A 25,662-nucleotide genomic window follows, 5' to 3' on the forward strand; every position below is an offset into this window, starting at 1 on the left:
TGACCTTAGTTTAGAGAAATACGTAAAATCAGTTAAGCAAATGGTTTTCTATTAAAAGCATTTATCACTTTTCGCTCTCAAAGGAATAATCTAATGAGCAAATGCGCTCAACGAGAAAATGAAACCATCTCAAATTACATTTTTAAATATTCTACTTTTTGAAGTGTAGATTAAAATAGAATGTAAAGGTTACTTATTGAGATATGAATGGCCTCTCAAAACCTGAAAAATGCAGCATAAGCGTGTAAAAGTGTCAGAAGAAGAGCAGTTATAATTTAAAGGGTAATTCCTGCTATAAAGTGGTGTGTACTGAAGCCACTATAGGGGTGATCAGATCAAATTATAACTAGGGCCTAACCTGCTATAGAGGGCATGAATGGATAATAATAGCAATCTGGCTGTGTCAGACTGTGTGTAAACAGACAAACACGCTAACTGAATCACCGTCACAGACAAAGTGTAGTCAGGGGGAATTACCAGATGAATTTATCACTGTGACTATTCCAGAGCCACAATATCACAAGGAATTATTACCACTTTATCTTCATCAGCACCAAAGTCGGCCATGAATGTCAAAGCCAGTTGCAAAGCAATTTCGGAGAGAATGATGCACATTCCCTCTGGATATTTGCCTTGTCATGGTTAATAAGGACACTTTTTATTCACACTTCCCCACCACCATTATTAATAAGAATGACCTTAACCTCACCAAGAGCAAATCTCACTGATGGCGAACATTTGAAAGTTGCGTGACTTGGAAAGGAACTGTCTTTTTCCACATTAGCACTTCATATTCATGTATAAACATCTCCCCATCCTACTAGTCATCCACTGACCACACTTGGCCCTGCGGGTGTTGCTTGTGCAGATGGGGTGTGATGACCAACATGAAGGTTCTCCTCAGAATAGCACTTTGCGTTTACAGAGATCAGCGACAAATAGCAGATCAGAGAGCATGTGTATGTTATGTGTTCACTGACCTCAAATCTGTGTTAAAGAATCCTTTTCAGCTACATTTCAGTGTCTGTCAATGTTGCTGACCTTCTACGACCCTTCCGATGCCTGGGGGGTTTACAGGGTCTGGCTATGGAAAGCATGGCCTTCTTGAATGTCAGCATTGACATCTTAACTTGGCTCTGATTGTCTGAGGAAACATGTTCCATGGGGGCTTAATGTAGATCTATGTACTGGCTAGATAGATGTTTTGTAGACAATGTTTAAATTACATGTTTTTGTAATCCTTTGTGATAATCTTAGTAACATCAGTATGAATAGCACTTATCTTTACTAAGTGCTATGAATGAAGGCCAGTCTCACCAATACCAGTACTGGTAGTTATGTCTCTATTGTATGGATTTTCTCTCTATTTCTGGGCATAAAATTAGTAATTATAGCCATTTAACATTACAATATAATTGAAAGCCATAATTTGTAACATTTAATTAGCTTAAAAACTATAACAACTTTTAATTTAAGTGAACTTAAAAAAAATCTTCACATTTAACCATTTATAATAAATGTCACATTTAAAGGGGACCTATTATGCCCCATTTTATAAGATGTAAAATAAGTCTATGTTGTCCCCAGAATGTGTATGTTAAGTTTTAGCTCAAAATACCCTACAGATTATTTTTTTATGGCATGTTAAAATTGCCACTTTTTGTGGTTGAGCAAAAACGCGCCGTTTCAGTGTGGGCCCTTTAAATGCAAATGAGCTGCTGCGCTCGGCCTAAGAGGGCGGAGCTTCACGAGCTGATTCTCCGGTGACAGGATTCAGTCAGGACGCACTATAATGTCAGAAACTGCGAATATATGCTGCATGGAGATAGAACAGGTATAGTTTAGTTTAATTACTGTTATAACTTATACTGTCTTCTTGTTTTTATCCACTATATTACTACAAGCCTGTTGTACCGTCCGAATGATTGCCAAAACTTTACAGATGAGTTTAATGTTTGTTGTACTAAACACAAAAGATAAAGCGTCCGTTTTCACTCTAGAAAATCACTGTAAGTGCTTAATAAAACAGTGCAAGTGTGCATTAAAATATTATCCATAAACTCTCTCTCTTTCCCTTGAATTATCACCAACATACATAGCGAAGAACACAGAAACACATCGTTACAACTAACAGTAAACAAATATATAAAGACCTTATGCCTTTTCAGGTGGTGCTTAATAAACTGGTAAACTTTATGGCTGTGTCCGGAAACTGGAAAATGCTGCCTTAGGAGGACACATTTCAAGGCAGGAAGGCAGGCACGTCCGAATTCAATGGCTGTGTCCGAAATCTCCCCCTATACCCTTAAATAGGGCACTATTTGAGGGGACAGCCATTTGTAGTGGTGTCCAAAACCATAGTGGACGATGTTGAGTGCACTCATTCAATCCCACAATGCACCGCAATAACGAGTGTACAACCGATGCACGCTCAGAGAATACCCATAATGCACTGTGAGAGTCGCGCGCTGAATGAATTCCCGCGTCTTGCCAGGAGATGGCGCCCGCAGCTGAATCAATCATCCATTCATTTTCCAAACCGCGCTGGTCCAGCATTATCATACAGGTATAAATTCCTTTTTAATTAATCATTAAAATCGTTTAAAAGGTTTGAACATGCTAGTTCAACATAAATATTCATTACTACTGGAGCTGCCAGTTTGCTACATTTCAAAAGATTATTAAACAGCAGCACAAACTATGCGAAAGCGACAGCCCTTCCGGTGCACTTCAGTGTACGAATTCACTGTTTCATTCACTCCTTTAAGTGGACTATATTAGTGGAGTAATGTAGGGAATAGTGAATGAGGGTATAGGGGGCGATTTCGAACACAGCAAATGTTAGCTTCACTTCCTGTTTCCTAAGATACCTTCATCTGATCGATTTATCAAGGCAGCACAGATGTATCCTTCGCTGCCTTTGATATCCCACAATCCTGTGCTTTACATTCTGTGACAGTTGAGCTAGAAAATAAAGATGGCATCTGAAAGTTGCGTTTCCTGGCCAGTTTGTGAGTAAATGTACATTTTTGACCAACATTTTCCACTTTTGATGTCATTTCTAGCGAGAAATTACTACTGTAGTATTTAAATATGTGTTTAGTTCTCACCAAAGCTCACGCTATATTGCTGTAGATCATTAAACTGATACGCTGCCTCAGAAGTCTGTCCGAAATCCGTTTCATGAGGTGCCTTCATGCACAAACGCTGCCTTACAGGTCATTGTTTGATAAGGCAGCGAGGCAGCAAGTCAGCTACCTAGGTTTTCGGACGCAGATATCTATCCTGGCCCTGGTAATATTCTAATTTACTTTGTACATACTGACACCTATTGGTCACTTTAAGAACTCTGTCACTTTTAGTAATACAGCAGCCATATTGGATTTTCAGAGCTCATGGTGCAGAGTGTAGAGGTGCATCCACGTCCATCCTTGTTGTTTTGCTCTTGAAAAGGCACAATCTGTAAGTTTAAAAGCTTAATCTATGCAGTAACATATGCTTGTTTATTTTTGATAAGTTGTGCGTATGTTTGAGAACTATTTACATGTGACATGCTGAATGTAACTCAAGGCATAGAATTTTGATGCTAGATTGTTTATTCATCTCACCATTGCTATGTTCTAGATTACATAAAGGTGATTCATATGTATCTTATATACTGTTTTGAGCTATGTGAAGTGACTGTAACTTTGTAAAAGATAGCATTTCTTAAATATCTTTGTTCATTTGTGTAACAGTTTCACAAATTGGTCTTCAGTAAAGAGAGTTTGACCCTGATTTCCATCTGCGACCTTTACTGAGCCTTTGTTTAGCTCGCTGCCAAAGCAAAATAAGAAAAACGCAAGCTGAGGGCAGAAGAATATCTGTAAATCAACACTGATGAACTATAATAAAGTACTCTCACCTTTATTACTGCCGTATCCAGTATCACTCTGGAGACTGTAATCTGAATCACGAACAGTTTGTACTTATAAATCCTTGAGTAGCACATTTTTAGCACAACGTCTGTTTTGTATTGTCCCTTTGTATTGATATTCATTCACAAAGCAGTCCGGTGTGAAATGATTCGCGCAGACATCAACGAATTTCGGTAGAATTGAGGGAGCATTTTTTTTTTTTTAAAGAAAATTAATCCACCTCGTCTTCAGCGGCTCAGATTTCAGGAGTAAATGGAGAGAGCTATGTGGATTAATCCATCCAGCTACAGAACACCTAAAACCTTGGGAGACGTTTTCTTTAGTGCAGCAATGGCAGACTGTACAACTGGCTGTGAACGCGCTCAGGGCGGTTCTATGTTAAAACGGCAGTGTCTGTCAACATTCGTGGGTGGGGCCTGTGGCGAATATGACGTCACATTGCCAGGGGTCTGGAAACGGCTTGTTCAGAGACACTGCTTATGATTTGTGGGGATTAAAAAAAAAGGAGTGGTTGGAGATTGGAGGTTGTGATTTTTATCATTATAGGGTTGCACACACACTGCCAACCAGTATAGTTACAGTAATTATATTACTTATCCACTGAAAAAGTAAGGTAAGGGATTACTGTTCATTTTTAGGTAATTTAATTACAGCTACTTGTAATGTACTTGCGTTACATACTGTAAATTAGTTCAACAGTTCTTTTAAATCAATATTGAATTTAAAATCTAAATTTGTCATCTAAAAGTAAAAGTGAACGCTACCTCTTTAAAATCGTTATCTGTAGTGCAGTTGAGCGTGAGTTCGCAACTTCGCACCAGTTGGCTGCGTAGTCACTGTCTGAAGATGTCGGCAGAAGCGGGTGGCTGTTTTGCAGAATGGAAATATTCCAATATTCACTTTTTTGACACAGGTAGGCAAGAACATTACGGTAAAATGTAAACTATGTCCTAGGGAGAAAAAACTGCGTGCGCGCTCTCTGAGAGACGTCTTCAGTCAGCCAAAGCACACACATGCGAGTGTCAATTTTCGCGGTTTATTACACATAAACGTTCAAATACACACACAGTTATGCCAAAATGCCCGTTTTGGCGTATATCCGCGTTGGTTATGTGAATGTGAACAGCGTGTGTAACAGCATATAACTGTCTCCGTCCATTAGGTCTTAGTGACAGCAGTCTTTAAAACTTGCTACTGTCTACTATTGGCTGTCTGTATTATAAATGATAATCAAACAATAAAAGAAAAGCTTTAATACGGATTAATCTATATTTAATTTATACAGTTATGACTATGCAGAGTTATTTTATATTTGATTATTTAATTTCTGTGGTATTTTTACTTACTACTAGACCTACCTGGAAAAAATATAGCATTGTTTTATTTGTATTTTTATATATTTTTACCGTGGTATTGAGTATTGTGCACTTTTGGTGGTATCGGTACCGACTACTAGATTTTTGGTATAGTGACATCCCTATTTGCTACTAAAAAAAATGTAAGTATTATAAAGTAAATAAAAGTATTATAGTATATGTTTTAATGAAGTTAAAATGTTTTAAAAAGCTATAAAAGGCTAAACTATTCCGTGTTTGACTAAATTATTAAAAGAGTTTCCTTTCTATTGTCTATCTGGTCAAGGTTTATAGGGATTTTAAGAAGTAAATATAGCTGCAAGCAGCGATGGCGGGCCCAAGCCCGGTGGCACCGCCGCCCCGGTAGCTTCAGGGCAACTGTGCACGGTGGGCAATATGTATTTAAACTGAATATTTTAATTATTTTAACCAAAGAGCAGTTATCTGCCTAATTTAACTCCCTCGGGTCGGCGGTCACGCCGACGATACCACCTCGGTTTTTTTCTTACCAGTGTGAAAGAGACTCAAAATACTCCGTCGATGTTGCACATATAATTAAGAGTTATACACCATTAAAATTTGTGGAATATCTTCTTTTATTTGCGTACACTCAGAGTAAAAACAAAATTATGTGCTTTTTGCAAAATAAAGAAAACTAACATGATGCGTGATCTCTCGTCTCCCTCTGAACAAAGTTTAATCTGATAGTTCTCAGAAAATGAACTGTAACTTAGTGAATACTAATGACACAAAAATGAGACATATCTAAAAAAACGTTGAAATGTCAGGTTTTAAATCGTGTAAGTCAAATCGAAAACAAATATTCTGTGTTTATGTAATCTGTATGAAAAGAGACATGTCAGACGCCCGTGATTCAGCTCATTATCCGCTAATTCAGCGCTATTCAGACGCAAATTCTGAGGCAATACATGTATACATCATCTCAATCGTGCATTTATTGTCTTGAAAAGTGTTTATCTGGATGTTAAAGCCATGGTTAGCGATCTCTGGAAGACATGCCGTTAGTTCCTGAATGTCCTGTTCTTCTTTAGAGTAATTTGTGGACTAAATGTGCACAGAGCGCCCTCTGGCTGCAAGTATGAATTGAAAACACAGTATCCAGCGCTCACAGTGATGACAATAAATATTGAATAAATATTACTCCTCTGTATAGAAAATTGACATAAACATATGAGAATCCATCAATATTTCTCCAAATGTGCATGTTTTTAAGCTAAAAGACTATATGAAATGCCATAGAGGTAACATGAATGTTCAGGCGCTTTGCATCACAGAAATATATTATATTTTAAAGTATATAATAGAATACCATTATTTTAAATTGTAATAATATTTCACAGTATTGCTGTTTTTTCTGTATGTTTGATATACACCATGATGAGCTTGAGACATGATCACAGAGGTTTTTTTCACAGCCTACCTGACTGAAAGGCCTCATTAATATGCAGCTCATTAGAGGTTCTTTATGCGATTCTTTTGTCTTCTCAGGTGTAAATCACCCATTATTCATGATGATTCACGCCTCCACGCATACTGTGTTTCTTGACAAAAAGTGTCTTTCAAAAACTAAATCAATATATTGTTATAAATGAACGAGTAGGCAGGATAATTTTTACATCATTTTGAAGCAAAAACTCTAGTCTACAACTTCCAATACCCAGAAGTCTTGTGAACACAGATTTAATATATATTTTTTGGCTTTATTTCAGTGACTTAAGTTTTTTGTTTTTACAATAACCACGCATAAACGTTATTCCTTCAAAAACACAAACATGTACATACATGTTCCTCACATATTATGGTAGCCTAGTTTGTGCTGAATACAGTGTAATGACACTTTTTCCATTAATATGTTTATGAACAACTGAAAAAAGCACAAATGTCAGGGCATGTCAGAACTTCTCCAGGGCCCCGAAAATCCTCAGACCCCAGAGGGTTAAACTTACACATACTTCTTGTAATTAAAAAATTATTTAAAATGTGTTTATTTATAATATTTGAATTATTATATACTGAAAAAAAGGATGTATATTTATAAAATAAGGGTGTATATTCCCTTCTTTGTCCTTAATTTAATCACTTACCATGGCAACAATGTTCGAGATATCCAACATCCCTATTCAATTTAACAACTTCGATGTCTTAGCAACAAGTTAAAAAAAGTTTGGTGTAAATTGTATAAAGATATTAGGAGGAGTATATCAAATCCCAGAGCATGCGTTTTTCAAACAACCCGTAATAGCTGACTTCCTGTTGGAGTGGTGTATAACTTAGAGCACGAAAATTGTTAGGGCCGATGAGGTCTATATGTGTACCGAGTTTCATACTAATACGTGCAAGCGTGTTTGATATATGGACCAAGTTTTCGGACTTGAATACACAGTTGGTGCCCATATGATCAAACACACACAGAGACCCACACATACCCACACATAGAGAGAGAGAGAGAGAGAGAGAGAGAGAGAAAGAGTGAGACTGAGGGGGGAGGGGGGTAGGACAGAGAGAGAGATAGAGTGTGAAAAATCCACATTCAAACCAAAATATCTGACTTCCTGTTGGTCGGAGCTAATGACTGTAAATTAGAAAGTTGTCCGGCTTAATGAGAACAATATGTGTACCGAGTTTGGTGACTGTAGGTTAAACTAACCCCCCCACTTTTGTCAAAAGGTGGCGCTGTAGAGCCCCTGCTCCCTGCCCATTTCTAAGGCTTTGCCCATGTCTACTGGATGACAATATTGATGTGTGTGTCGAGTTTCATGCAATTTGAAGCATGTTAAGAGGCTCAAAAATGCCTAAAGAATATTATTAAAGTTTGACGTGTTGCCATGGCAACAATATTTAAGATATCGCAAATACATTTATAGGTCTACATCTGCCCTGTTTTGACATTATTGTGATGAAGTTTGAAGCAAATCGGGTAAAAATAAGAGGGTGATGCTTTGAGCACTTTAAAAGTGAAGTGATACACTTCCTGCTGCCAGTTGGTGGTGCTATAACTTTGACTCACAACGAAACACCCTCCAATGAAAACTCAAGATCTTTGATATTTATCATCACTAAGGTCTTAAGATTAGACTGACAACATATTCAATTCACATTTATTTGTATAGCGCTTTTCACGATACATATCGTTTCAAAGCAGCTTTACAGAGAAAGCATATCAACATTACAATTTGGAGACTGCAGTTAGCTAATAATGTAATAATTTAGGCGATTAACATACAATCACTGTTAGCAATGTAATTGGAGGTAGAAGCAAAGAGCTCCTGGAAAAATGAATTACATATTAACAATAATTAGGATTTATAGAATGTGAATGTGCGTGTTGATCCAGATGTTGCATCTTCTGAAGTCATCGCAGGAGTTGGCGCCGTCTCTTCCAAAGTTTTAGTCATCTGAGGTCTTCTTAAGAGGCTGGATCCAAACTGAAACTGATGTACTCTCTAGTCACCTCGGGACGGGCGTCCCGAGGTAAAACAGAAAAGCAAATGGAGAATAATTAGCATAGCTGCTGTTCATAACATTAAGCAAAGATAGTCATGTGCAATTGATCTGATATGAGATGGATTATGTGAATGCTTGGCTGAAGAGATGTGTCTTTAATCTAGATTTAAACTGGGTGAGCGAGTCTGAGCCCCGAACATTATCAGGAAGGCTATTCCAGAGTTTAGGAGCCAAATGTGAAAACGCTCTCCCTCCTTTAGAGGACTTAGCTATCCTAGGTACAACCAGAAGTCCAGAGTTTTGTGATCTTAAAGAGCGTGAAGGATTGTAGGGCGATAAAAGGTCGGTTAAGTACACAGGAGCTAAACCATTTAGAGCCTTATAGGTCATTAGCAGTACTTTATAATCGATACGGAACTTAATAGGTAACCAGTGAAGAGATGATAAAATTGGTGTTATATGATCATATTTTCTTGACCTGGTAAGAACTCTAGCAGCTGCATTTTGTACCAATTGTAGCTTGTTTATTGAGGAAGCAGGACAACCAGCTAGTAATGCATTACAGTAATCTAGTCTAGACGTCATGAAAGCATGAACTAACTTTTCTGCATCTGAAACAGATAACATATTCCGTATCTTAGCAATGTTTCTGAGGTGGAAGAAGGCTGTTTTTGTAACATATGAAATATGATTTTCAAAGGACAAGTTGCTGTCTAATATAACACCCAGGTCTTTAACTGTCGAGGATGGAGTAACAGTACATCCTTCTAAATGCAAATTGTAGTCTGAGAGATTCTGTGTACAGGTTTTTGGCCCAATAAGTAATACTTCAGTCTTATCTGAATTTAATAGAAGAAAATTACTAATCATCCAATGTTTTACTTCTTTAACACACTCTGTCAGATTGGATAATTTAGAGTTTTCATCTGGTTGTGTTGAAATATATAATTGAGTATCATCGGCATAGCAGTGGAAACTAATTCCATGTCTTCTTATAATATTACCAAGTGGCAGCATGTATATTGAAAATAGCAGAGGGCCTAACACAGATCCTTGAGGCACTCCATAATTTACTATTGTTATCTTAGATTTTTCCCCGTTTAAATAAACAAAATTGTGACGGTCTGATAGATACGACCTAAACCACCGTAATGCCTGTCCCTGGATACCAATGTAATTCTGTAGTCGATCTAGGAGTATTTTATGATCTATAGTGTCGAACGCAGCACTGAGATCAAGTAACACTAGTATTGAGATACAGCCTTGGTCAGAAGCTAGAAGTAAGTCATTTGTAATTTTAACGAGCACAGTTTCTGTGCTATGATGAGACCTGAATCCTGACTGAAATTTTTCATAGATAGCATTTTTTTGCAGGAAGGAGCACAATTGGACCGACACCACTTTTTCTAATATTTTCGATATAAATGGAAGATTTGAAATGGGTCTGTAATTTGCCAATACATTTGGATCTAATTGTGGTTTCTTAATGAGAGGCTTAATAACTGCTAACTTGAACGGTCTTGGAACGTGACCTAGAGATAAAGACGAGTTAATAATATTGAGAAGAGGCTCTTCTGCTACAGGTAACAGTTCTTTCAGTAGTTTAGTGGGTATTGGATCTAATAAACATGTTGTTGGTTTAGACGCTGTGATAAGTTTATTTAGCTCTTCCTGTCCTATAGTTGTAAAGCACTGCAACTGTTCTTGAGGGACGATAATTGAGGCTGAATCATAAAACTCTGTCAAGGGTTGTACATTTACAACCGTATTTCTGATGCTTTCGATTTTTTCAGTAAAGAAATTCATAAAGTCATCGCTACTAAACTGTAATGAAATGTTTTGTTCTGGTGATGTCTGTTTATTTGTTAATCTAGCCACTGTACTAAATAAGAACTTTGGATTGTTTTGGTTATTTTCTATGAGTTTGCGGAGATGCTCGGCCCTGGCTGCTTTTAGAGTCTTTCTATAACGGGACGAGCTGTCTTTCCACGTGATTCTAAAGACCTCTAAACGAGTTTGTCTCCATTTGCGTTCTAGATTACGAGTTTCTCTTTTGATAGCGTGAGTAATATTGTTGTACCATGGTACAGTATTTTTCTCTCTAACCTTTTTTAATCTCATCGGTGCAACAGTATCTAATGTACTAGTGAAAGTGGTGCACATACTGCTAGTAATTTTCTCAAGATCATTTGTGTGTTTGGGTACAATGAGCAGGTGAGACAGATCAGGCAGTTTATTTGTGAATTTATCTTTAGTTGTCGGAAGAATTGTTCTACCTAGTCGATATCGTGGCGCAATTTGACAAATATCCGCAGTATGCAGTACGCATGTTACAAGGTAATGATCAGTGATATCATCACTTTGCGGTAGAATTTCTATATCAGTAGGATTGATTCCATGTGATATAATTAAATCTAGTGTATGATTAAGACGGTGAGTGGGTCCAGTGACGTTTTGTTTGACCCCAAACGAGTTTAGTAAATCTGTAAACGCAGCCCCTAACGCATCATTTGTATTATCTACATGAATGTTAAAATCTCCAACAATCAGCGCTTTATCAATGTTGACCAATAGGTCTGAGAGAAAGTCTGCAAACTCTTTTAGGAAATCAACATAAGGCCCTGGAGGTCTATAAACAGTAGCCAAAGCAAGAGATAGTAGCGACTTTTTATTTATATCTGAGAGTGTAACGTTTAGCACGAGAATTTCAAATGAGTTAAACCTGTAGTTTGTTTTCTGGGTAACGTTAAGAATCTCTCTATAGATTGTTGCAACACCACCGCCACGGCCAACCGGACGGCATTTATTTTTATAACAGTAGCCAGGTGGACAAGACTCATTAAGACCGAAATAATCATTTGGTTTAAGCCATGTTTCAGTAAGGCAAATTACATCAAGACTATTATCTGTGATCATTTCATTTATAATAACCGCCTTAGGTGTCAGCGATCTAATGTTTAGTAGCCCTAGCTTTAGAAATTGTTTCTGTTCGGTAATTTTGCGAATTTCTGGTTTGATCACGATCAGATTTTTTCTAGATCCTTTATTTTTATAGTTGAACCTCACTATTCGGGGAATAGACACAGTTTCTATAGACTGTATTACACTCACATTTCTATCAATTAAGTGGGTAGAACACAGACTGTGATTTGAGGTTTGACTTACTAGTCATACGGTGCGAAGCGTCTTGGAGATGTTCTCCGACAGAAGATCAGCTCCGATTTTGCTGGGGTGCAGGCCATCAGCACGGAAGAGCCTAGGTCGCTCCCAGAAAAGATTCCAATTATTTATAAAGAGCAGCTTCTGTTCAGTACACCAAGACATTAACCATTCATTTAAAGCAAATAATCTACTGAACCTTTCATGTCCACGTCGGTACGTCGGAAGCGGTCCGGACACGATGATCCTCGTCGCGGGCGATGTGGCTCGTACCGTCTCGATCAGGCTCCTGAAGTCCTGCTTCAGCACCTCCGTCTGCCGCAGCCTGGTGTCGTTCACCCCCACGTGCAGAACAACAGCTCCGATGCTCTCAGCGCCATTCAGGATCGCGGGAACCTGCGCAGAGACATCGAGGACACGAGCACCAGGAAAACAGTGACTGCGCACCTTACCTTTGGTTGTGGTAGCGTGGACGTGACGGACGATGGAGTCTCCGATGACCACGCCGTCTCGTTCTGCCTCGCGAAGAGGGGAGAAGCGGTTCCTCGTCGAGACCTCGAAGACCGGGGGCGGCGGAGGGGGAGAGGTCCTGGTCCGAGGCCTGGCTCGCGCCTTCCGTTGCTGAAGAACCCAAGGTCCCTGGTGTGACGGCGCCGGAGTGAACGAGGGCTGGGATGAACGCGTTCTGGGTTCTCGGGCCCTGTGCAGAGAAGTACACGGCGTAGAGGAAGCAGGAATGTTAATATCGCGCTGCAAACTTACCGAGGATTGGTGAGCGTCAGCACGGGATGTTTCCAGCGCTGTTCGCCGCTCCCGTAGCTCGGCCTGTTTCTCCAGAAGGGTCCGGATCTGTCGTTCCACGGCCTCCAGCTCCAACTGCACCGCATGCAGCTCGAACGTGTCCTCACCTGCACTCAAAGATAGAGACACATTCGGTACGCCCGCCATTAGTATAGATGAACAATAATATTGTGAGTGAGAAGAGTACAAACGCTAGTGTGACCACGCCGCTATTGCTAACGGGCTAAAGCTAGTAGCGAATGTTCGAGAAGTCGGATAAAACTAGCGATATCAAGGCAATCCGAGTGTTTTTTATATAAAATAGTGTCGGGGATGTGTTCCCCCGCCGTAAAAGAGAGAATGGTAGGTTATAAATTAGATTTTAAGAAAAAAAAAAAAACAAGCAATTAGGAATCAACTCGACGGAGCTCTAACTCAAACAGCGCGGCAGCAACAAACAAGAAGTGACGATATGTGGCTTGGAATTAGCCCGCTCACATATCTCACAGCTAGTAGTCGCTATCAGGCAATCCGAGTGTTTTTTATATAAAATAGTGTCGGGGATGTGTTCCCCCGCCGTAAAAGAGAGAATGGTAGGTTATAAATTAGATTTTAAGAAAAAAAACAAGCAATTAGGAATCAACTCGACGGAGCTCTAACTCAAACAGCGCGGCAGCAACAAACAGGAAGTGACGATGTGATATCATATGATGTTGATCTGGTCAAATCTCTATGAGGAGTTAATCACAGTGTAAAACATGATATTTCCTGTTGCCCACAGGTGGCGCTATGACTGTAACTGTATATTGTCATGAAGATGTCTTCAGGTCACTACTCTAATAAAACGTGAAGTTTGGGGCAGATCCGACATTGTATACCTGAGTTACAAGAACTTCCTGTTTCATGGTGAAATATCGAAGTTTGTCAGGCCAACACAGACACGCCCTTCAGTGAAAAATCTAGATCTTCGCGAAGGCCTTTAGATTAGACTGACTAAATATGACATTGATCTGATTAAAGCTCTAGGAGGAGTTCGTTAAAGTACAATGTCTGGAAATGGCAAAAAATGGCAAGTTAATTCAAAATATCTGACTTCCTGTTCAGTTTCAGATTTTGCTCCAAGAGACTTTTTTGTAGGTATTGGGCTGTTAAACGTGTACTGAATTTCAAAATCTATGTGAAATGTAGCACGAGGGGCACTTCATTAGGTGGTGCTATTGAGCCATTTTGCCCCGCCCAATTCTGAAACCCATAACAGACGTAAATTTTCACCACTTCTGATGCGTGTGCAAAGTTTCATGAGTTTTCGAGCATGTTCAGGCCCTCAAAAATGCGATTCACTTTGGAGAAGAATAATAATAAACGGAGCAATTCCAATAGGGTCCTCACACCATCGGTGCTCAGGCCCTAATAAACGGAGCAATTCCAATAGGGTCCTCACACCATCGGTGCTTGGGCCCTAATAATAATACTAAAGAAAACAATAGGGCCAAAGCCCAAAGGGCTAATCCTTAGAAAAACAATAGGGCCCTGCGCCTTAGTGGCTTGGGCCCTAATAATCCTTAGGGGATCAAGAGGGCCCTGCGCCATTAGTGGCTTGGGCCCTAATAATAATCCTTAGGGGATCAAGAGGGCCCTGCGCCATTAGTGGCTTGGGCCCTAATTAGTAAGTTATTTACTGAGTAATTAAATTACTTTTCAGACAGAGTAATTAGAAAAGTATTTTAAATACAATATTGATGTAATTAGTAATTAGTAATGAATTACTTTTTTGAAGTAACTTACCCAACACTGCTGCCAACACACATTTATGTCCAAACACCATGCAAAAGTGAATTTTGCATAATAGGTCCCCTTTAAGCGTGCCTTATGCGCCAGAGAAACAAGCGCTCAGCCATTTTTAGAATTTTGTGTTTGAACTTCCGTTTTTGCGGTAGCTCTGTATATTTATGTGGCATCACTGTTGAGGAGTAATTAGCTGGTGAAGTGAATTCACTTACTGTAGAGTTAACAGGGTTTACAGGGTCTGGCTATGGAAAGCGTGGCCTTCATAAATGTATTTGACATCTTAACTTGGCTCTGATTGTCTGAGGAAATGTGTTCCATGGGGGCTTATGTAGATCTATGATGCTGATAATCTTAGTAGCATCAGTATGAATACGTTGAAAATTACAAACCAATCAATTATGTCTTGCCAAGTGTGCTATCAATTTCCAGCAAAATTGTTTATGAATTCATTGAGGTCATTAGGGATGCCTGGTATATCAATCAGTATCGGTTGATATTGGATATTTTATTATGCATGCTCACATTCCATATCCATTCACATTCCAAATGTAGCACTCTTATGGAAATACGATAATATTTTGCAATTATCATTTAAATCTGGCTAATTTTCAAATTGTTTGTCATAAATTGACATCTCCGTAAAATGTTGTAGGGTTTCTAATCAAAATATGACTTTCTGTTACAAAAGAGGGCATTGATTTCATACATGTCCACTGTAGAGGACACCAGGATTTAAGGCATGTTTATCAGGCATTTTGGGAGGTACAACAAGTGAATAGGGGGAAAAAAATTAAATATCAATAATTATATGAAATATTAGATATTATTATGAAAATGTTGCCAGTTATTACTCCCATTATTACACTTCATTTTTTCATTACATGTTGCCCCAAGAACATTAATATGCAAATTATAGATACATTGCATTGTGTATATATACATCGTATTGAATGGGACGACTCATTTATGGCCATTTTACCCACATATTGCATAAAGTAAAATGGTATATCAATTCTTACCATTATATCTTTCATAACATAGTTGAGAATCAACTTTATACAAAGTTTGGTTAAAAAAAAAATCCTGAAACCTAAAAATTAATTGTTGAATGAAAAAAAAAAAAAAAAAAAAAAATCCCATTGTTTTTGCCTATACAGTATGTCATTTCATGTCCTTTTATTTTTTTAAACAACTGGGTTCTGATGTCTACTACAGAGGACATAGCATAACATATGAATAAAATCTTTTTTTTTTTTTTTTTTTTTTTTTTTTTAATTTGTTTCTTTTTCTCTAAACAATGTAATGACATGAAAAAATACTAAATTCGCAAAAAGGTTTTTTTTTTTTTTTGATAAGGTTGTGATGCCTAAATTCACCTGTAGCATTACAAATGATTTATTTTAGTTTATAGTGTTTAGTGAAAAATGCTATATGAATAAATTATGTTTTAAAGTATTTTAAAAAAAATGTCGTTAATAAACATTATACATATTGTTAAAACATAAATAGTAAATAAATTGACAATAAGAAATTTACATTTTTTGCTTAATGTACAATTATCTTCTTTTATTTTTTTAGGGGAGTGAAAATGTTGGCAGCGCAAATAGAAAATTGAACTATTGGCCCTACCAGGCAAGCTGAAAAAATCTTTACTGTTGTGTTTAGCCCTGGAGAATAATATGTTTTTACCTATAGGGCACATTTCAAAGCGACTTCAAGGCTAGCTTAGGCCTGTTTCCATACCTTTGAACTGAGATTAAATTCCTCTCCTTGTAAACCTAGTTCAGTCATAAAAAGCTGTATTCCACTTCTTAAATTATTTATGATCGCCAGCTAGGGATTAGAAAGGCATTTAGACTGCCTTCTCCATCAAAATATCATTTTAGCAGATGTTGACATTTGGTTAAAGATTTGGTTTAGCCAACATGTATTAACTGTGGCTGTAGCTTAAGGGGTTAACAGGGCATGGTGACAGTTTGGTCATTTTCAGGTTTAAGGCAGTTCTTGAAAATGGAGTGTGAGCAGCCACATGCCCAGTGTCAAAATATCCATTACTTTTCTGTCTCCTTGCCACGGCAATGGTGATATATCAGACCCCTCATCCCATGGGTCATCAGACTGAGCCATGACTGCAGTTGTAGAAGCTAATGGAGTGTGTCTATTTTTCATCTAGCTCTTGCTTCTGACTATATGGACTGTACTGTACATCACTCTTGTCTGCCTTTACCCATAAAGCCTTTGGACTTTTGTTTTTTAGAGAGTGCAACTGTGCTCACTGATTCTTGTCCTGTGTAAAGGTCAAAAATTTTTGCATACAAAAAGGTTGGAATCCATCAGCTATGTGCTTTAGAAGAAAAATCAAGGATCAAGGTTGTTTTTGTTGAGATACAGACCTTGACCATTCAAAGGCTAAACCAAAGTAGTAATCTCTCATTCATTGAAACCGAGGGCATTTTCACACCTGTAGATTGACACATTGTTCCGAAACAGGGACTTAATTTGTTACAATGTTGTTTTCTTCTTGGTTCGGTTTGCTTTCACAAGGCAATATTTCAAAGCATACCAAAATGTGTTTATGCAAGTCACATGCGAGTACAACTGTCCCCTTATTGGTCAGAGTTTGCTTTGCGTCATCCATTAAAATGACTGACAAGTTCGCTTCATGAACATATTGTGGCTTGTTTAGTACCTACTGTCAAGACACACGCAAACACTATACGAATGTAGCCGTCATTCCTGCTGTTAAAGTACTACATTCGTACTAATTCAAGTGCGATCTCTCTGTATCTCCCAGCGCTGTCTAAGGGTGTTTTCACATATAGTTCCTTTTAAAAGAACCAAACCCAGTTCACTTAAAGTGAACCAAAAAGGGAACCAGCCGAAAGTGACCTCAGTCCTTTTAGTGTTCACAGTCTAGTGGACTCAAAAGAAAATCCAGTTCTTTTTTTGGTCCTCTTCAGCACTGAAGTGATCTCAGACACTTTCTTGTTCACACCACAACTTCATAAGAACTCAGATCCCGGCTTTCTGTGTTTTCAGTAACACTGCTGCATCTCTCCAATTGTGAAAAATACAGAAAAAATAAGCAGTGGATAACTGATCAGAAGTTTATCACATCACATGATTGGCTTAACTTAATCAACCTCATTTGATACTATAATCTTCATGTCTGCTGTAAATCTTTTGTAGCTCAGAAAAAGAACAATAATAACACTTCACAATAGACCCCTTAAAAGTTTGTAAACATTGCAATGATTCTTGGTGGGCAGGGCTTAGCTGGAGGCAAAAAGAGGCGCTGGACGCAATGTTGACAAGCGTAAGCTAGCACGTTTTAGGAGGGATTTATTAAACATGGATGGAGAAGAAGGTTCGGAACTGTCTGAATATGTACAGTCACTGACTGTGCGGGACCGTGACAGCTGTTTTTGTAAATTAACTCTCGCAGGCTGCCTGACCCGTATGCCATACGGCCACGGGAGTGGCATGAAGACTTGACGGGGCTGCCGAGGGTGGAGTGGCCGGTGTTACGAGATTTTCGGTTTCTGAGATTTTCGGTTTCCGAAGGTGGAGCATACATGAATATTAATGAGTTTCGCAGACATGCGCGATTGCACGTGCAACTGAGAATTTTAGTTCACATTGTATCTCAAGACATTAGTGGATTATTCCATAAAGGTAACTATATTCTCAGCGTCGCGGCTGACTTATGCCTAAACTACAGTTGTTTACTTCTAGGAAACAGTTTATAATGTTTTCATTAGTATGCATGATTTGTGCAGTCGTCTGTAACTGAATGACAGATACTTTGTGTAACAGCAGAACACCGTCTACAAAGAGTTCAGCTCGACTTGGGTAAATTTGGTTTTATATTCGCACATTCGGACTTCCGCATAGGCTACAATAACTTTGTACACTACATTGGACATTCAGTGGACGTTCACAAGTAAGTATGCCATTAAAATAATACTTGCCCATTTTCATCGATTGTGAAAAATGTTGTAGTTACAATCGTTGGTTGTAAATATCATGTCGCTGTTCAGAATTTGCAAACGTTAACTTTATTGCACATTATTAGAACGTTCTTAAACATGGAAGTCCGAATGTGCGAATATAAAACCAACTTTACCCAAGTTTCAGCTCATTGTGCTCTTCCTTTGCGATGTTTTAAAACTCTGTATTTTATTAGTTGTTATCATTAAGTACATCACTGCCTGTAACAACTGAAATAAACCTGTATAAATGTTTTTGAGGACTTATATCTGTTCTGGTATTGTTCTTTAATTCTTGTTCATTTTGATATGATGTAGGCCTCTTCAAAAGGATTAATAAAATTCTTTATGTTTAGGCTCACCAAGGCTGCATTTATTTGATCAAAAATAGGCTAAACAGTAATATTTTGATTTGTTTTTTATTTTAATATATTTTAAATGGCTGTTTATTCCTGTTACTCCAGTCTTCAGTGTCACATGATCCTTCAGAAATCATTCTAATATGCTGCTTTGCTGCTCAAGAAGCATTCTTAGCTACTATTATCAGTGCTGAAACAGGAAACCATGATACAGTGCCTGTTGATTCACAGAACAGCAAGTTTGAAGAACAGTATTGAAATAGAAATCTTTTGTAACATTAGAAATGTCTTTTTTCCCTTCTTTTTTTTAACAAAAATCTAATTAATCCTTGTTGAATAAACTTCATCCTTGTGAAATTCATTTTTTAAAAAACAAAAAAACTACAGTGATTGCATTTGTTCAAATTATTTGGGGCCACTGTCTGTAAAAAGATAATGTTTTGTTGTTATAAAAATAGTTTTAAGTAAATAAAAAAAGTCATTAAAATTCTAAGAGTGGTAAAAATGTCAATCTTTAAGACTAAAAATGTAATTTTTTGATCTGAGAATAGCTTGTCATATTTTCATATATTAAGGGACTGCTACAGTAGCTAAAGTTTGTTGTTGGCAAGTACATGCCGATCTTTTTGTACAAAAAACAAAATGCCATTAAATGTCTTACACAATGTCATATGTTCACTCCATCACACATTATACAAAGCATCTATTAATCAAAAGCAAATAAAGGCCATATTCCCATCTTTATTCCAGGATTTGTGATATATGTTTTGTCATAGTTTAATTTTTTTCTTTTTTTTCTTTCAAAATTTCATGAGGCCAAAGGTGCCCCTAATTAAAGCCCCATGAAGAACATGCATGTTTATGAACATTAATGACCAGTGAATTCAGGTTGACTGGGACACTTTTTGCCATTGGGATGACTGGAAAAAAGTTTCCCGATCAACCTGAATATATGCCAAATAATGAATGTTTGTGTATCAAAATAAATTGTCCATTTATATCACTGATCATCATTGTATATCCAGGTACACAAGTCACACATGGTCAAAACAACGCATGCCAGAGAATAACAAAAGGTTGCAAAAATCTTTATTGGGCCACTGATTTTGGACATTATTTCTTTTATTTCCAGGGGGATGACCCAGTTTTAAATCTTCATAAGGTGAGGTAACAGAAGAACATATCAATACATCATTGAAATGGCAGCTGCATGTTTTTTAACAATATGTTATTTATTTATTTTCCCATTTATTTGTAATATGAAAACGGTATAATCTACTTTAGGTGTTCTGGGATGCTTGGTTTTATTGTGAAATTGAAAAATTAAACCTTGTGGTGTCAGTGTATCTTTCTTTAATATATATATATATATATATATATATATATATATATATATATATATATATATATATATAAATGGAAACCATGAAAAGACAATATAGATTCAGCTATTTTTTTTTAGAATTTGTCACCAACCGGAAAACCAGAGAATGTTAGTCAGAACAGGTAAGCTAACACATGTATCATCACACCAGTAGTCTGTAGGTTACAAAAATATTATGTCCACAGACATATTTATATAGGCCTATCAGCTGTTACATCGCAAGGTACAAAGGAAGAGCACAGCGAGCTGAACTCATTGTAGACGTGTTCTGCTGTTAAACGAAGTATCTGTCATTCAGTTACAGACGACTGCACAAATCGTGCATACTAATGAAAACATTATAAACTGTTTCCTAGAAGTATAACAACTGTAGTTTAGGCATAAGTCAGCCGCGACGCTGAGAATATAGTTACCTTTATGGAATAATCCACTAATGTCTTGAGATACAATGTGAACTAAAATTCTCAGTTGTACGTGCAATCGCGAATGTCTGCGAAACTCATTAATATTCATATATGCTCCGCCTTCGGAAACCGAAAATCTCGTAACACCGGTAAGCCTGGTGTAGTACTAGATAAAACCAACACACCAGTACATATGCATAGATTATTTTACCCGATATTAAGTGTGCACTGCAAACACGAGCATTATTTATGATCGTCTCCGTCCAGTCTGTACACTGTATTGCATTCAACCACAATTGTCTTCTTGATTTCTGTGAAGGAATGTCTGCCGGGATCCGGTAAAACTTTAGTTTTGAACCAAAAGTGCTGTTCCTTCTATTCTGGCAGCCAAAAACACAACAAGACGACATTTTAAAGTCAAAACCTCAAACTTTTAGCGTGCCTGCTATGAGTTCATCCTTATGTTTTGCCTCCAGCTAGAGCGGTGACGTCACAGTGACGTAGGCGATTAAGGGGTCTATAAGGTTCTATTAATTACCTTTGGTAATTATTTTACGTATCATGAATTAACAGCATTTATATTAGGGATGTGCAGCGGAGCCTGTATCTGTAACAATTTCCAAATTATTTGTATCTGTATTCGAATAAAACTGGAAGTGACAGAGCTTTAACCAGAAGTTTTTACAGTTACTTGAGAAGTTTGTCATGTCTATGGTTTTAAATGTATATCTATTTCCTTCATAGTTCAAATATGCAATATAACTCATCAATAAATAAATAAATACGGTGTAAATGTTTAATAAAAGAAAATAAAGTTTATTATATTTTTCCCAGAGGAACTTTGTGTTAGAGGAACAGTTATGTCAGGACAATCATTATTCTGCCCTGGCAATGGTGTTCTGAACCAAGCGTTGACAGCTAGCTAACAGAAATAAAGCTCCATTACACGTTCTTCATTGTGCTTATGTGATGCACACTTTACTTTACTGTAAAACTGAAAGAAACACAAAATATACAAATTACAAAGTGATTTACAAAATAGCATGGATATTTTCACATTCGCAAACATCCATTTACAGAATCAAACGACTAAATAAACAACCGATTTATGTTAACAGCATGTGCTTGCAACCTCATTAGCATATTAGCCGTCAGATCGCGCTATATTTCAGAATCAAACATCGATCTCTAAACATCTTAATAACGACCAGCTTTTAATTAAACTAACACAACATTATTGCAGTCATTTTCAATATGAAATTTATAACTTATGGTCGTATCTACTCCAAGGATTAGACCGCAAACAATGACGTGCATCCAAAACGCAGATCACAGAAAACGAGTCTCTTCTTCTACTGTTTTACGTGCTTCCTGTTGCGTTCTATTGAGTAGTGTAATAACATTTTTCACCACAAGGTGTCACACACGAACTACTTATACAAATCAAAATACAGCTTCCAAAGAGAAACTAATACTGCACAGAACACTCCCCGCCTGGTATAACTTGTGTTATACCACTATGCATTCCGATTACCTGACAAAAGTAAGACAACATTACATATAGGTCTTAAGTACTCTCTGACAATCCCCTGCTTAGCAGTCTTCACCATAACCTTACGAATTTTTCCATCAGATAAGGCTATAGTCTTTGCTATGAGACCAGTTGGCCACTCACTGCGCTTAGCTTCCCCATCCTTCAACAGAACAATGTCTCCTTCCTGAATATTATCTCTTTCCTCTGTCCATTTTTTTCTGGGTTGCAAGGTAGACAAGTACTCCTGCTTCCATCGCTTCCAGAATGAATCTGCCGACATCTGGACTTGACGCCATTGATTTTTGTGCAGGTGACCTAACTCTAAATTTCCTAGAGGAGCTGGAGCAACACTCGCCTTCTGAGTTAAGAGCATTGCTGGTGAAAGCACCTGGGGCATGCCTGCATCTGATGAGATTGGGATTAAGGGTCTGGAATTCATAATGGCCATGACTTCTGCCATTAAAGTTGTTAAGACCTCATGCGTGAGTCTTGTAGGAGTTTTCATCAAGAGCGCCTCCAGAATTCATCTGGCAATCCCGATCATTCTTTCCCACACTCCTCCCATATGGGAGGAATGTGGAGCATTAAATGTCCAAGTGCAGCCTTGATTCTGCAAGAAGCCTTTCAATTCTGAGTCGCTACTGTCAATTTGGAGTTCTTTGACTGCTCCAATGAAATTCGTCCCCCTGTCAGAACGAAAGTGCTTTACTGGTCCTCTGACAGCCAAGAAGCGACGCAAAGCACAAATAAAGCTTGATGCTGATAGGGACTCCACAACCTCTAAGTGAACTGCTCTGGTATTCAAGCAACTAAATATGACAGCCCATCGCTTGCTCTCAGTGCCCTCTTGTCTTGCGTGTCACCACAGTGAATGGTCCGAAAACATCAAGACCTGTGTGTGTGAAAGGTGGATCTACAGAAACTCTATCTGAGGGCAAAGCTGACATCTTCTGACTCTCCACTTTACCTCTCAGTTTCTTGCATAGCACACATTTGTGGATGATATTTGAAACAGGTCTTTTGCCACTGACGATCCACAATCCAGCACTACGTATAGCACCTTCAGTAAAATGACGGCCTTGATGAGCAACTTGATCGTGATAATGCTGAATTAAAAGACCAGTCACGTGATGGTTGGGAGGGATTATCAAGGGATGCTTTTCAAGATCAGAGATGTCAGCACAGTGAATGCGACCCCCAACTCTTAACAGACCTTCCTCGTCCACAAAGGGGTCAAGTCTCAGGAGTGTGCTATGCTGCGAGACTTTACCAAACTTAGTCAAACTCTCAAATTCCTCTTGGTACACTTCTCGCTGTGTGGTTTTGACTATGGTCGACTTGGCTTGTGATATCTCCACACCTGAGGTTTTAGTACACAGATGCCACTTTTGACAGAGTGCGTTAGGAAAAGATTGTGAGAATGATTTTGCGATGTGCGTCAGAGTAGCGACAGCCCTCACCAAGGATCTCCAGCTTGAGAAACGTTCGAATCTGCTTAAGCCTAGTAACTGCTCTTTAACGTTAGTTGCCAGTGTGTTCACTTGAGGGCGAATTTCAACATCCTCTTCTGCTTTGACAAGTCCATACGACTCCTCTAAACTACATTCTATAGGGTTACATTCCCTAAGGAACTCTGGACCTGAGAACCAGTTGGTAAGGGGTAAGTGGGCTGCTGCCACAAACCTGGTGGCATGATCTGCTGGATTCTGTTCAGAACAGATGTAATGCCATTGACTAGGTTCTGTGGTTTTTCTTATGCGTGCAACTCTATTAGCCATGTACATGTAGAATCTGCGTGTTACATTATGAATGTAATCGAGCACTATACGACTGTCAGTATAGAAGTGGATGATGTGGAGCTCTGTGTCAATTTCTTCCTTTATAAGTTCCATCAACTCGACAGCAAGCACCGCTGCGCATAACTCCAGGCGCGGAACAGTATGTGCTGGAAAAGGGGCCAACTTGGATTTTCCCATTACAAACCCCACATGAAGCTGTCCGCTTGAATCTATTACTCGTAGGTACGCTACTGCAGCAATAGCTAAAGTAGAAGCGTCCGAGAAGATACACAACTCTCGAAGCTGAGCTCCGCACAGTGAGGTTGGGACATAAGATCGTGGTATTTGCAATCGATCAAGCTCAGCTAGAGATGAAGTCCATACCGTCCACGGATCTCTTTTGTCTGAAGGAAGAACGGTGTCCCAATCCTGTTGTATAACTGAAAGTTCTCTCACTAGAGCTTTGCCTTGCATAGTGATTGGACAGACAAACCCAAGAGGATCATATAAACTATTGACGGTGGAAAGGATCCCTCTTCGAGTGAAGGGTTTGAGATCTTGAGAAGCTTTAAATGTAAAGCAGTCTGTCTTGAGGTTCCAACTTATACCAAGGCTGCGTTGGAGAGGTATTGGGTCTTTATCAAAATCCAGGTCTTTGAGATCTTTGGCTCTCTCACTAGATGGAAAAGCTTCCACCACCGAAGCACTGTTAGAGGCCACTTTATGCAGATTCAAGCTTGACTTCGATAGCATTGTTTGTGTGCGCTTTAGGATATCAATGGCTTCTCTTTCAGTAGAGACAGATGTGATGCCATCATCAACATAGAAATTGCGTAACACAAAGTCCTTAGCATCCGTTCTGCACTCTGCTTCGCCAAGTTCTGCTGCTCGTCTTAAGGCATATATAGCGACCGCTGGCGAAGGACTATTGCCAAAGACGTGTACGGTCATTCTGTAATCAATGATCTCCTTTTCTGCACAGTTGTCTTTGTGCCAAAGGAAGCGAAGATAGTTGCGATGCTGCTCTTTTACTTTGAAACAATAGAACATTTGTTCTACGTCCGCCATCACAGCTACTTTCTCCCTACGGAAGCGCAACAGCACACCCAAAAGGGTATTGTTAAGATCAGGTCCGCTCATTAAAACATCATTAAGGGAGACCCCTCCATACTGGGCGCTTGAATCAAAGACCACCCTAATTTTGTCAGGTTTGTGTGGGTGGTAAACTCCGAAAATTGGCAAATACCAACATTCTTCCCCTGATTGTAAAGATGGAGCAGGTTCTGCTTGCTCATTTTCAATCACCTTCTGCATAAAACCAAAAAAATGTGTTTTCATATTTGGTTTCTTTGAAAGAGTGCACTGTAATGAGTTCAGCCTTTGCATAGATTGCTCTCTATTGTTCGGGAGTTGCATTCTTGGAGAGCGGAATGGAAGTGGCGCCACCCAGTGGTTATCCTCATCAAGGTACACCTCTTTGTCCATAATGTCGAGAAAGACTTTATCCTCAACAGATAAAGCAGCTTTATCATCCTCTAAAGATCTGAAGAACACATTCTCTTTTAAGCCCTTTGTATAGCTCTCACTGGTTTTTTGAACACTCGAGAGAACATGGTGGGTCGGGTATATATGTTAAAAGAGGTGACTCACCCCGTTCTATGACATTGAAGCCTTTTGTGCATGGAGAGAAGAATGAAGTTCGCCCATTTGGAAGTATGTTGGTCTTATAAGCGTTCACGCTGGACTGACG

The 25,662-nt window shown here is 38.5% G+C and overlaps 1 protein-coding gene across 8 annotated transcripts in view; it reads right to left on the reverse strand.

Moving 5' to 3' along the window:
* Window positions 1–8,380: 8,380 nt before the first annotated feature.
* LOC127516285 (uncharacterized) overlaps window positions 8,381–25,662 on the reverse strand; it is a 212,599-nt gene continuing 195,317 nt past the window's right edge. The window contains exons 1-2 of one of the 8 annotated variants that reach the window (XM_051900770.1): window positions 11,903–13,243; window positions 8,381–8,732 (exon numbers count right to left, since the gene is read on the reverse strand). In XM_051900770.1, the coding sequence (XP_051756730.1) occupies window positions 11,906–12,844 (939 nt within the window). In that variant the 5' untranslated portion in view covers window positions 12,845–13,243 and the 3' untranslated portion in view covers window positions 8,381–8,732; window positions 11,903–11,905. Of the gene's footprint in view, window positions 8,745–11,902; window positions 13,244–25,662 lie in introns of those variants that run through there. The other 7 variants (XM_051900768.1, XM_051900764.1, XM_051900761.1 and 4 more) reach the window with 7 other exon arrangements.

The sequence above is a fragment of the Ctenopharyngodon idella genome, chromosome 7, assembly GCF_019924925.1.
Source record: "Ctenopharyngodon idella isolate HZGC_01 chromosome 7, HZGC01, whole genome shotgun sequence".
Taxonomy (NCBI): Eukaryota; Metazoa; Chordata; class Actinopteri; order Cypriniformes; family Xenocyprididae; genus Ctenopharyngodon; species Ctenopharyngodon idella.